At 40.5% G+C, this 14,549-nt stretch overlaps 1 protein-coding gene across 2 annotated transcripts in view; it reads left to right on the top strand.

Moving 5' to 3' along the window:
- Nucleotides 1–13,538, top strand: part of pum1 (pumilio RNA-binding family member 1) — a 91,116-nt gene extending 77,578 nt beyond the window's left edge. For both annotated transcript variants that reach the window (XM_061930999.2, XM_061930998.2), the window contains exons 20-23: nt 5,615–5,740; nt 5,818–5,939; nt 8,890–9,082; nt 13,253–13,538. In XM_061930999.2, the coding sequence (XP_061786983.1) occupies nt 5,615–5,740; nt 5,818–5,939; nt 8,890–9,082; nt 13,253–13,384 (573 nt within the window). In that variant the 3' untranslated portion in view covers nt 13,385–13,538. The remainder of the gene's footprint in view (nt 1–5,614; nt 5,741–5,817; nt 5,940–8,889; nt 9,083–13,252) is intronic.
- Nucleotides 13,539–14,549: the final 1,011 nt, after the last annotated feature.

Genomic DNA, 14,549 nt, shown 5'->3' with positions numbered 1-14,549 from the left:
GTATAAACAACTTTAACACTGTTACAAATATGCGCCACACTGTGAACCCACACCAAACAAGAATGACAAACACATTTCGGGAGAACATCCGCACCGTAACACAACAGAACAAATACCCAGAACCCCTTGCGGCACTAACTCTTCAAGGACGCTACAATATACACACCCCGCCCCCCTCAACCTCCTCATGCATGTCCCAAATTCCAAGCTGCTGTTTTGAGGCATGTTAAAAGAAATAATGCACTTTGTGACTTCAATAATAAATATGGCGGTGCCATGTTGGCACTTTTTTCCCATAACTTGAGTTGATTTATTTTGGAAAACCTTGTTGCATTGTTTAATGCATCCAGCGGGGCATCACAACAAAATTAGGCATAATAATGTGTTAATTCCACGACTGTATATATCGGTATCGGTTGATATCGGTAATTAAGAGTTGGACAATATCGGATATCGGCAAAAAAGCCATTATCGGACATCTCTACTTTCAACTTTATTGAAAATGAGATATTCTTCATCTCAGTATGTTAATAATGACTGACTTAATTAATTATATATTACAAAACTGTTGTATTACTCATACACGGATGTCATTTTACTATAAAAAGGTCAGTAAACGCTCTGAAGTGGGAAAGGGGTAGGATTAAATAAGCTTTGCTTCTTCCTACTCCTTTTCGGACATGATGTAAAGTGAAATGATATGAAATTGTGTGATGTATTATGCTGTAAAGGTGTTCATGTTCCAAATAAACTAAAAGAAAGAAGGAAGTCATGGTCATGGACCCACTTGCTGTGGAAGCCGGCTCTCCAATCAGCTAAACAGACTCAATAACTCCACGGTGATGTTTTGGGGAATTGACAAAACTGAAACGATACAAAAAGAATGCCATTGTAAGTTAATAATACTGACAAAACACTTGTAAACGTGTTAGCACATTAGCTACCGCTAACAACGTTACATTCAGTAGCACGTACAAATATGCATGAAAACACTCCTACAGACTTACGGTTTAGTAAGTATTAACCTGCTAACAGTTGGTATAAGTCAAGTGCTAAGTTCTATGACTCTTAAGTCCATGGAACAAGTCCATCTAGTCCAGACAAACACATTCATGGTTAAGCCAGTCCAAGGAATAATATTCCAGGTGCCTCGCCACAACAAGGCCGCCTCCAGGCGCCTTGGTGGAGAGAGTCAACATTGGCACAGTCCTGTGAGGAATAGTTTCATCATGTTCTCACAACAAGAGGAATCCTTGCTAGCAGTCATTTTGACAGGTCAGGAGGTTCGCAAACAGACAGCCTGTCGCCCACTTAATACAGTTTGACAAACTCAAGGCCCACGGGGCCGGATCCGGCCCGACATGTCTTTTAATGTGGCCCCCCTGGGAATAATGTGCATATTTCATCTTTCTTACTAAATGTTTTCATTGTTTCCATGCACATTAAATTTCATAAGTTTTTAAACTTTGATATGTATACAATACATATACATGTCACGGTGGCAGAGGGGTTAGTGCATCTGCCTCACAATACGAAGGTCCTGAGTAGTCTTGGGTTCAATCCCGGGCTCGGGATCTTTCTGTGTGGAGTTTGCATGTCCTCCCCGTGACTGCGTGGGTTCCCTCCGGGTACTCCGGCTTCCTCCCACCTCCAAAGACATGCACCTGGGGATAAGTTGATTGGCAACACTAAATTGGCCCTAGTGTGTGAATGTGAGTGTGAATGTTGTCTGTCTATCTGTGTTGGCCCTGCGATGAGGTGGCGACTTGTCCAGGGTGTACCCCGCCTTCCGCCCGATTGTAGCTGAGATAGGCTCCAGCGCCCCCCGCGACCCCAAAGGGAATAAGCGGTAGAAAATGGATGGATGGATGTATACAAATATTCAATTGTTATTGGTGTGAATTAGAGATGTCCGATAATGGCTTTTTTGCCGATATCGTCCAACTCTTAATTACCGATTTCGATATCAACCGATACCGATATATACAGTCGTGGAATTAACACATTATTATGCCTAATTTTGTTGTGATGCATTAAACAATGTAACAAGGTTTTCCAAAATAAATCAACTCAAGTTATGGAAAAAAATGCCAACATGGCACTGCCATATTTATTATTGAAGTCACAAAGTGCATTATCTTTTTGAACATGCCTCAAAACAGCAGCTTGGAATTTGGGACATGCTCTCCCTGAGAGAGCATGAGGAGGTTGAGGTGGGGCAGGGGTAGGGGATAGCGGGGGGTGTATATTGTAGGTCCCGGAAGAGTAAGTGCTGCAAGGGGTTCTGGGTATTTGTTCTGTTGTGTTTATGTTGTGTTACGGTGCGGATGTTCTCCCGAAATGTTTGTTATTCTTGTTTGGTGTTGGTTCACAGTGTGGCGCATACTTGTAACAGTGTTAAAGTTGTTTATACGGCCACCCTCAGTGTGACCTGTATGGCTTTTGACCAAGTATGACTTGCGTTCACTTGTGTGTGTGTGAAAAGCCATAGATATTATGTGACCGGGCCGGCACGCAAAGGCGCAGTGCCTTTAAGGCACGCCCCCAATATTGTTGTCTGGGTGGAAATCGGGAGAAGTTCGGGAGAATGGTTGCCCCGGGAGATTTTCGGGAGGGGCACTCAAATTCGGGAGTCTCCCGGGAAAATGGGGAGGGTTGGCAAGTATGACTGGGAGACGCAACTGCTCTGTACTTCTCCCTACGTCTGTGTACCACTCCGGACAGCGACGTTTTAAAAAGTCATAAATTTTACTTCCCAATAATTTCCGATATTACATTTTAGAGCATTTATCGGCCGATAATATCGGCAGTCCGATATTATCAGACATCTCTAGTGTGAATCTTTGGGCACCTCGCCATTCGATTCCGATTTTTGGTGTGAGGATTTGATTCTTTGTCGATTCAACACGATTCAACGCGATTCTCGATTCAAATACGGTTCCCCTCTGACTGAAACTTTATTTTTAGTGCCCCCGGCTGACAAGTGGCTAGTAGCTAATAATGCGTCTCCATACACAGTGTAGTGCTGCTCCTCTAAGCTATTAATTACAGCAAATAAACTGCATTTCTGGGTATCTGAATGATAAAAATCCACACGTGTAAGCTTCATCATGAAACTTGGTCAAACATTTGTAAGTAGATATCATTTGTGCATAAAGATATTTTGGTTTGTTTGTATTGAAATTGCCGACTTTGTGTGTTTTATAATGCTGCACCTTAGGTTTAATTGTGATGAGTCACATACGGTACATTGTGTGCAATGTTTGATGTGCTGTAGATGTTGTTTACATATGTTTACGCATATAGAAATTAGTTTATTGTGTGAATGTATTAACACTAAACCTTCTATTTTATTTGTGTAAAATTCACAATGGATATTCATGTAAAATACATAATATATACGCAATACTTTTGTATTTACCAGAACTTTTTGGAAACTCAAGACAGCCATGACATTATGTTCTTTACAAGTGTATGTAAACTTTTGACCACGACTGTATATATAAATGTATATATGTATATTATGTGTACATATGTATACGGTATCTTAAGTTTTCAGTCTTGCAAACCTAAATGGAAAAAGAGAAAAATTAATAACAGGAAGAATTCTAAATAAATCCCCAACAAAATCTCTGTAGTTTCTGATTCCTCATACTGTTAACTAGCTGCACACGCTGGAATTAAGTAGCGAGGGCAGAATAATGAATTTGCTGACTTTGTGATGTTTTTTTTATTTGCAGTCGTGTTGTTTTTTTGTTTAAGAGTAACTCTGGCGATCAAGGCTTGTTTATTACATGTCGCCCTAAATTTGACCAGTAGAGGGCTATAATGCTACACCTTAGGTTTAATTGTGATGAGTCACATACGGTACATTGTGTGCAATGTTTGATGTGCTGTAGATGTTGTTCAGTTTTTATATGCGTAAACATGTGTAGTTTATTGTGTGAAAATATTAACACTAAACCTTCTATTTTATTTGTGTAAAATTCACAATGGATATTAATATATTCATGTAAAATACACAATATATACGCAATACTTTTGTAATTATCTTAAGTTTTCAGTCTTGCAAACCTAAATGGAAAAAGAAAAAAAAATAATAACAGGAAGAATTCAAAATAAGGAACATAAATCCCCAACAAAACCTCTGGAGTTTCTGTTTCTTCATACTGTTAACTAGCTGCACACGCTGGAATTAAGTAGCGAGGGCAGAATAATGAATTTGCTGACTTTGTGATGTTTTTTGTATTTGCGGTCGTGTTGTTTTTTTGTTTAAGAGTAACTCTGGCGATCAAGGCTTGTTTATTACATGTCGCCCTAAATTTGACCAGTAGAGGGCTATAATGCTACACCTTAGGTTTAATTGTGATGAGTCACATACGGTACATTGTGTGCAATGTTTGATGTGCTGTAGATGTTGTTTAATTTCTATATGCGTAAACATATGTAGTTTATTGTGTGAATGTATTAATACTAAACCTTCTATTTTATTTGTGTAAAATTCACAATGGATATTATTCATGTAAAATACACAATATATACGCAATACTTTTGTATTTATCTTAAGTTTTCAGTCTTGCAAACCTAAATGGAAAAAGAAAAAAATTAATAACAGGAAGAATTCAAAATAAATCCCCAACAAAACCTCTGGAGTTTCTGTTTCTTCATACTGTTAACTAGCTGCACACGCTGGAATTAAGTAGCGAGGGCAGAATAATGAATTTGCTGACTTTGTGATGTTTTTTGTATTTGCGGTCGTGTTGTTTTTTTGTTTTAATAGTAACTCTGGCGATTAAGGCTTGTTTATTACATGTCGTCCTAAATTTGACCAGTAGAGGGCTATAATGCTACACCTTAGGTTTAATTGTGATGCGTCACATACGGTACATTGTGTGCAATGTTTGATGTGCTGTAGATGTTGTTTAATTTCTATATGCGTAAACATATGTAGTTTATTGTGTGAATGTATTAACACTAAACCTTCTATTTTATTAGTGTAAAATTCACAATGGATATTATTCATGTAAAATACACAATATATACGCAATACTTTTGTATTGTTTATCTTAAGTTTTCAGTCTTAAATGGAAAAAGTAAAAAAATTAATAGCAGGAAGAATTCAAAATAAAGGAACATAAATCCCCAACAAACCTCTGGAGTTTCTGTTTCTTCATACTGTTAAGTAGCTGCACACGCTGGAATTAAGTAGCGAGGGCAGAATAATGAATTTATTGACAGTGTAGTGTGAAAGCCAATGTGTTTGCTTTGCAATTAGGTCAACTCGGTCTCAAAGGAATATAACCTAATCCCTTGGGCTCTTGAAACTGTGGCCCTCATCATTATGTAGTTGAATAGCCCTGAGATATTAGACTTTTGTTTACTTATTGTGTACTATTGAGTTTGTTTTGATCAAATAAATGTACTAAAAGTAAATAAGGAACTAGTTCCAATATTGTGTAGCTATTGTTAAACTGCCAATAGTGCTCACCATAAAAATGCACAGTTAATTAGTGGGTCTCCATTGTTTTCTACCACGAGGGACAGAATCGTTTTGGGCCGTTTCCACTCATGACTATTTGTGGGACGCGTGAAGCAAATGTGGTGTAACCCGCAGGTGTTTGCCCTCTCCACCCACCCGTACGGCTGCCGGGTCATCCAGCGCATCCTGGAGCACTGCCTCCCCGAGCAGACGCTGCCCATCCTGGAGGAGCTCCACCAACACACGGAGCAACTGGTGCAGGTAGAAACCACGCAAAAAACACTTCACCAGCGCACAGCCAAGGCGGCGCTCATGTGCTCGTTGACGTGTGCGCGCAGGACCAGTACGGCAACTACGTGATCCAGCACGTGCTGGAGCACGGCCGGGCCGAGGACAAGAGCAAGATCGTGGCGGAGATCCGGGGAAACGTGCTGGGACTCAGCCAACACAAGTTTGCCAGGTAAACGACCCCGACACGGGTGCTAGTTTTGTAGCGAGTTTCATGTAAGACAGGGGGTTCTTTCACTACAGAGGGGCCCGGGACCCACTCCCATATTAACACTGAATTAGTAATCTTACTTAAATGATTATTTTTATGTCAAATTCATGTAATTGTTCTAATTAATTTACATACACTTAAAGAAATACACTAATTGAATAGTGAGTATCTTTCTTAACTGAATTGTCAGTAACATTAAAGTGCAAATAAAAAGACAGCTTCACCACTTTAGTCATAATTTTTGCGCTTAAGAAACTTCTCTATGACTTTAGCTGCGGGCTACCGTTGTATGTATTAATACTGTTGTAGTTTTTACACTGCAAAAACTGAAATCTAAGTAAGATTAAATATCTCAAATAAGGGTGATATTTGCTTATTTTCTGTCTGATAAGATAATTCTTCTCACTAAGCAGATTTTATGTTGGTGGTGTAAATGTTTTGGTCCTAAATGATCGCAGTAAGATATTACAGCTTGTTGCTGAGATTTGATGACCTATATTGAGTAAAACATGCTTGAAACTAGAACATCAACTGTTGCAAAGCTGTGTCATCAACACTCACAAGTATAAAACTGCTTTTTTAAAGTACCGTATTTTTCGGACTATAAGTCGCAGTTTTTTTCATAGTTTGGCCGGGCTCCAGTGCGACTTATATGTTTTTTTCCTTTTTTATTATGCATTTTCGGAAGGTGCGACTTATACTCCGAAAAATACGGTAATAATTTCTTACTTCAAGCATGAAAAAAAAAATCATGTTGCCGAGCGCATATCATTATGTCAAGATAATGGCATTAGCATTTACTTAATTTAAGAATATTTTTCAACATATTAAGCAAAAAGGTCACTTTTTTTTCTACCAAGAAAAGTGCACTTGTTATTAGTGAGAATATACTTATTTTTAGGTATTTTTGGGTTCATTGAGGTTAGCTAATTTTACTTGTTTTGGAAAGTCTTGACAAGCCGAATGTTCTTGTTCTTTTGGCACATAATTTTGCTTAGTTCAAATAAAATACCCCTCATTTTTGTAATTTTTTTTTTCTTGTTTTTGAACACTGACTTTTTGCAGTGTATTCATTGATTGACCATATTTTCCGGACTATAAAGTGCACCGGCATGGTATGTAAGCAGCGCCCACAACATTTTAGAAGAAAAATGCTATTTTTCCATATACCGGACTATAAGCTGCAGATATATACGTTGTGAAATGAGTTATTTATAGGGATGTCCGATAATGGCTTTTAGCCGATATCCGATATTCCGATATTGTCCAACTCTTTAATTACCGATACCGATATCAACCGATACTGATATATACAGTCGTGGAATTAACACATTATTATGCCTAATTTAGACAATCAGGTATGATGGACATAAGGTCCTTTTTTAAAATATTAATAAAATAAAATAAATACATTAAAAACATTTTCTTGATTAAAAAAGAAAGTAAAACAATATAAAAACAGTGACATAGAAACTAGTAATGAATGAAAATGAGTAAAATGAACTGTTAAAGGTTAGTACTATTAGTGGACCAGCAGCACGCACAATCATGTGTGCTTACAGACTGTATCCCTTGCAGACTGTATTGATATATATTGATATATAATGTAGGAACCAGAATATTAATAACAGAAAGAAACAACCCTTTTGTGTGAATGAGTGTAAATGGGGCAGGGAGGTTTTTTCGGTTGGCGCACTAATTGTAAGTGTTTTTTATGTTGATTTAATAAAAAAAAAATTTTTTAAATACCGATAATATAAAAAACGATACCGATAATTTCCGATATTACATTTTAAAGCATTTATCGACATCTCTAGTTATTTACACAGAAATATTTTGTAAATGTTTATTTACATACCTTAATTGTTTCCAAACAGTCCTTGTGAAGTGAATTATATTTACATAGCGCTTTTCTCTAGTGACTCAAAGCGCTTTACATAGTGAAACCCAATATCTAAGTTACATTTAAACCAGTGTGGGTGGCACTGGGAGCAGGTGGGTAAAGTGTCATGCCCAAGGACACAACGGCAGTGACTAGGATGGCGGAAGCGGGTATCGAACCTGCAACCCTCAAGTTGCTGGCACGGCCACTCTACCAACCGAGCTATACCGCCCTTGTAATATGGCAGTAAAACGGCTGGACAAACAAAACAGAAGTCATGGTCATGGACCCACCCCTCCAATCAGCTAAACAGACTCAATAACTCCACGGTGACGTTTTGGTGGATTTACCAAACTGAAACAATACAAAAAGAATGCCATTTTAAGTTAATAAAACTGACAGACACTGGTAAATGTGTTAGCACATCAGCTAATGCTAGCTCGATTACATTACGATAGCGTGTACAAATATGCACGAAAACACTCCTGCAGACATCACACATGGGACGGTTTAGTAAGTATAAATAGTTTTAGTTATGTTGTAAAACTTATAAATGTTGCTTGGAGTGATGAATGAAGAATCCGTACGGGTAAAAACGCTATGGACGATTAGAACACGGAACGGCAACGGTTGAAAGTTCCATTTAAACAGAAGGGCAACGCAGCACCTGCAGTGAGCGAACTCGTCCAAAAGATGGCGCCAAAACACAAACAATAACACCTTTTCAGTGTCTGCTTTTTTTTTCTTTTTCTTTTTTCTTGTAACTATTTGCATTATGGCCGTCGGCAAAGAAAAATACATAAATTAGCCGCACTGTTTTATAAACCGCAGGGTTCAAAGTGTAGGGAAAAAGTAGAATTTACGGTACCTGTTTGTTTGATATTGTCATTACTGCCACAAGTGGTGGAAAAGTGTCCCGCTGCGGCCCATACGGACCCCTGTTGGGGAAACGGGTATTTTTTTGGCGGCCCAACAATGGGGCCTTATGGTTAAGAATCAGGTGTGACACCATTTGTTTTGTCCCCATAGCAACGTGGTGGAGAAGTGTGTGACGCACGCCTCGCGGGCCGAGCGGGCGGTGCTGATCGACGAGGTGTGCAGCCTGACGGAGGGCCCCCACAGTGCCTTATACACCATGATGAAGGACCAGTACGCCAACTACGTGGTGCAGAAGATGATCGACGTGGCGGAGCCCACCCAGCGCAAGATCGTCATGCACAAGGTGTGTGTGTGTGTGTGTGTGTGTGTGTGTGTGTGTGTGTGTGTGTGTGTTGCACAAAGGTCAAAATAGGCTGATTATGTGCTCGCTGGCTGGAAAGCCTTGATCCATCAGCACATTGATCCGTCGCCTAAAGACAAGCAGAGGTCTTGTTTACCTGCACGTCAACAAGAGGCTGAAGATCCTCTGCGGGGTCAGTGGTGTCGGGGTCTCCAAGGCAACCGCGCAGGGGCTCAGGCATGTGCAAATAATGTGCTCACGGACGCCAGCGTACTGAGGCGGAACTATGCGCGGAATGTCCGGAGTCATCCAAGCTTCCGTCGTCGCGTCTTATATCGGTCAATACTGATAATTATTGAGTTTTTTTTATGACTAATAAAAATAAGGAGCAGGAGAAAAATATGACATTTTCATTTTTATTTTTTTAGTTAAAATGTCAACAAAAGTATAGAAAACATTCAATGTAAACAAAATAGTAAAATCACATGAATATCAATCAATCAATCAATGTTTATTTATATAGCCCTAAATCACGAGTGTCTCAAAGGGCTGCACAAGCCACAACGACATCCTCGGTTCAGATCCCACATCAGGGCAAGGAAAAACTCAACCCAATGGGACAATGAGAAACTTGGAGAGGACCTTCAAGAAATTCTGAAATAAAATCATGTCTGAAGCCCAGAACACTACACATTTCCCCAGTTTTAGTTTAGAGAAAGGAAAGATTGGGCTGGCCCACTAGCATCCCTCTTTATGTTTGTGAACTTTATAGTCTATACATTTAGAGTGATGTGATAATCAAACACTCTAGAAGTCTAGAATGAAAGAGCAACAGTATATAAGAGAATTGACAGAGTGTACCTTCAGTGTTGAATGATGGGCAGAGGCAGATGCCTCGTTAAAAATGTTGCTTAGGAGGTGAAGTGTGTCTCTCTTTACTAGCTTCGTCGAAGCATGTTGCTTTTGTAGATGTTTCAGCAGATTTGAATTGCTAGGATACGATCTTTGATCCAAGACACAACTTACATTTAACTAAAATGTTCTTTTCTTTGTGGTCGACGAAAGAAAAGTAGTGAGAATATCTCCATGTTAAGAAACTCGACTTCTGGCTCCGCCGTGATGTAAACACAGACACGCCCCCTCCCACACACACACACACACAAACAGAGCGCGCCTCTTTTCCGGTCACCTATTCCGCAGCGCTCCAATTAAACACTCAAGATCTTCTCAGTTTCTAGCCGATATTACATAAAAAATAACGCAGTAACGCATCATGAGTTACTGAATATAAAATATAACGCGTTAGATTACTATTTACAGCGTTACAGTAAAGTAACGCGTTAGTCCCAACACTGCTGGTGACTGATCACTTCCTGCGTTGCTCGCTTACCAGAGAGCAAGTGGCTTTTGTTCATGCAACCAACCTTGCTTCCATACTTTAAAAAGAATAAAATAATCAAACGTTTTATTGAGCGCATTTTTGTTAAAGGGGAACATTATCACCAGACCTATGTAAGCGTCAATATATACCTTGATGTTGCAGAAAAAAGACCATATATTTTTTTTAACCGATTTCCGAACTCTAAATGGGTGAATTTTGGCGAATTAAACGCCTTTCTACTATTCGCTCACGTTGTGACGTCACATCGGGAAGCAATCCGCCATTTTCTCAAACACCAATGTCAAATCAGCTCTGTTATTTTCCGTTTTTTCGACTGTTTTCCGTACCTTGGAGACATCATGCCTCGTCGGTGTGTTGTCGGAGGGTGTAACAACACGAACAAGGACGGATTCAAGTTGCACCAGTGGCCCAAAGATGCGAAAGTGGCAAGAAATTGGACGTTTGTTCCGCACACTTTACCGACGAAAGCTATGCTACGGCAGAGATGGCAAGAATGTGTGGATATCCTGCGACACTCAAAGCAGATGCATTTCCAACGATAAAGTCAAAGAAATCTGCCGCCAGACCCCCATTGAATCTGCCGGAGTGTGTGAGCAATTCAGGGACAAAGGACCTCGGTAGCACGGCAAGCAATGGCGGCAGTTTGTTCCCGCAGACGAGCGAGCTAAACCCCCTGGATGTCTTGGCTCACACCGACCCTTTTGCCACCGAAGATGATCAAGAGAAGAATATCGACCCTAGCTTCTCTGGCCTGCTGACATCAACTCCAAAACTGGACAGATCAGCTTTCAGGAAAAGAGAGCGGATGAGGGTATGTCTACAGAATATATTACCGTATTTTCCGCACTATAAGCCGCCCCGGGTTATTAGCCGCACCTTCAATGAATGGCATATTTCAAAACTTTGTCCACCTATAAGCCGCCCCGGACTATAAGCCGCGCCTACGCTGCGCTAAAGGGAATGTCAAAAAAACAGTCAGATAGGTCAGTCAAACTTTAATAATATATTAAAAACCAGCGTTCTAACAACTCTGTTCACTCCCAAAATGTACGCAAATGTGCAATCACAAACATAGTAAAATTCAAAATAGTGCAGAGCAATAGCAACATAATGTTGCTCGAACGTTAATGTCACAACACACAAAATAAACATAGCGCTCACTTTCTGAAGTTATTCTTCATTCGTAAATCCTTCGTCTTCGGTGTCCGAAGTGAAAAGTTGGGCAAATGTGAGATCCAAAATGGCCGGTTCCGTCTCGTCGAAGTCATCGGAGTCAGTGTCACTGTTATCCAGCAGTTCTGTGAATCCTGCCTTCCGGAAAGCTCGGACCACAGTTGTGACCGAAATATCTGCCCAGGCATTTACGATCCACTGGCAGATGTTGGCGTCGTCTGGCGCTGCCTCCCTGTCTTAGTGAAGGTGTGTTCGCCTTCTGTCATCCATTGTTCCCACGCAGTTAGCAGTCTAGCTTCGAATGCCCTGTTGACACCAATATCTAGCGGCTGGAGGTCTTTTGTCAATCCACCCGGAATGACGGCGAGTATTGAATTAAGCGCGTAAGCGTGTCTCTTAATGTGATGTTATGAGCTAGCAAATATAACAACTACACTACCCAGCATGCAACGATAGTTACGAGCATGCGCGGTAGCCCTGAGAAGCGTTGTATGCTGGCAGTTAGAATGTGGTTATGAGCACGCTGTGAGTAAACGTTGAGAACTCAGTTAACACGCCTCGTCTGCATTATTTATAATTAGACAGACAACACACTTAATAGGAGCCATTTTGGGGTCTTTACATAAACACACAAATGGAAATGAAACGTCACATATCCCAGCATGCACCGCGCGCTTCTTCTTCCTCCGGGGGCGGGTGGTTGCTTACAGTAGAAGAAGAAGCGCTTCCTGTTCTATGGGGGCGGGTGCTTACCTTGGCGGTTGCTTGCGTAGAAGAAGAAGCGCTTCCTGCTCTACCGGGAAAAAAGATGGCGGCTGTTTACCGAAGTTGCGAGAACGAAACTTTATGAAAATGAATCTTAATATTTATCCATATATAAAGCGCACCGGGTTAAAAGCCGCACTGTCAGCTTTTGAGTAAATTTGTGGTTTTTAGGTGCGGCTAATGGTGCGGAAAATACGGTAATTGATGAAAATTGGGCTGTCTGCACTCTCAAAGTGCATGTTGTTGCCAAATGTATTTCATATGCTATAAACCTAGTTCATAGTTGTTAGTTTCCTTTAATGCCAAACAAACACATACCAATCGTTGGTTAGAAGGCGATCGCCGAATTCGTCCTCGCTTTCTCCCGTGTCGCTGGCTGTCGTGTCGTTTTCGTCGCTTTCGCTTGCATACGGTTCAAACCGATATGGCTCAATAGCTTCAGTTTCTTCTTCAATTTCGTTTTCGCTACCTGCCTCCACACTACTACCATCCGTTTCAATACATGCGTAATCTGTTGAATCGCTTAAGCCGCTGAAATCCGAGTCTGAATCCGAGCTAATGTCGCTAGAGTTGCTGTTCTTTCCGCCATGTTTGTTTGTGTTGGCATCACTATGTGACGTCACAGGAAAATGGACGGGTGTATATAACGATGGTTAAAATCAGGCACTTTGAAGCTTTTTTTAGGGATATTGCGTGATGGGTAAAATTTTGAAAAAAACTTTGAAAAATAAAATAAGCCACTGGGAACTGATTTTTAATGGTTTTAACCATTCTGAAATTGTGATAATGTTCCCCTTTAATATTGTTTGTGTCTACCGTGGTGTGTGTTGCAGATCCGGCCCCACATCTCCACGCTGAGGAAGTACACGTACGGCAAACACATCCTGGCCAAGCTGGAGAAGTACTACATGAAGAACGGCGTGGACCTGGGCCCCCTCTGCGGGCCCCCCAATGGCATCATGTAAAACACCCTCTGAAGGAACGGGGTCCCGTCTTTTCCCTACACCCGCCCCCGTTTCCACGGCAACCCCTCAGGAGGAGCCTGTTGCTACGGGCAGCTTTTTTTAGGTCAAATGTCCGGAACCCCTCCCCGCCGCCATCCACGACCGCCCGAGCCGGGCGTGCTGAACTTCGGGTGGGGGGTGAGAGGTGAGAGAGACTCCTTCCATTTCCTTCTTCCCTTTCTTGTTTTGTCTCCTTGCCTCCATCTTTGTTTCACTTTGACGCTCCTCCTTCATTTCCACACCAGCCTACACTTCACTTAGCATGGGAGATGGCTTTTCTGCTCTTTGCTTCTATAAATATAACGTGTATACTTGGTGTAGACCTTTGCATATACATATATACATACATATATATATATATATATATATATAAATATATATATACAACTTTGTAGTTTTTCTGGGTTTTGATGTTGACTCTGTATCTATAATGTATCCTAGTAGTGACCACATACTGTATAATTGTACATTTGTAAACCCTTGTAATGTAAAAGTGCTTTACCGCCATTTTTTGGTATGAGGGAAGAAAAGAAAAAAAAAGGCGCTGGAGAACAAAAAAAAAAAAAAAAGAAGTTAGAACTCCCCCTTGTGCATTTCAGTGTATATTCTCACCTCCTCAGTTGTGACATGAGTTGTTGTATATTGTAAATTGTAATATCAAATGTTTTGTTTTCTATACAGCGTAGTACTTGTACAAACATTGGACACGCCTGCTTTTATCTTGTCACTGCTTAACTTAAAAAGCTCCCACCGACTTCCATTTTTTGGATCTTTTTTTTTTTTTTTTTTTTTTTAAACATCTTTTATAGGAACGCTTCACCTCACCAAAAGTGGTCGCGTGTGAAAGGTTTTTGCTGACTGTACAGAGAGGATTCTTGTGTTGTTTTTTTTTGCCATTTCTTAGGTGCTGTAAGTGCTGTATAATACTGTCCATGTATTTAGTTGTTGTTTGGGGTGACAGGGGTGTACATTTGGAGCAGCCTTGTGTATATTTACTACGAGCACACCTTGTAACCATATGTGTATAGTTAACAGAACCTGTGTATGCTTATTGCCTGGGCGACTATTTTTTGTAACTCCTGTTGTAGATTGTCTCTAAACAACTGTGTGATCTTTATTTTGAAAC

The sequence above is a fragment of the Nerophis lumbriciformis genome, linkage group LG37, assembly GCF_033978685.3.
Source record: "Nerophis lumbriciformis linkage group LG37, RoL_Nlum_v2.1, whole genome shotgun sequence".
Classification (NCBI taxonomy): domain Eukaryota; kingdom Metazoa; phylum Chordata; class Actinopteri; order Syngnathiformes; family Syngnathidae; genus Nerophis; species Nerophis lumbriciformis.
The sequence above is the reverse complement of the archived record's forward strand: the minus strand, read 5'-3'. Positions and strand labels throughout refer to the sequence as shown.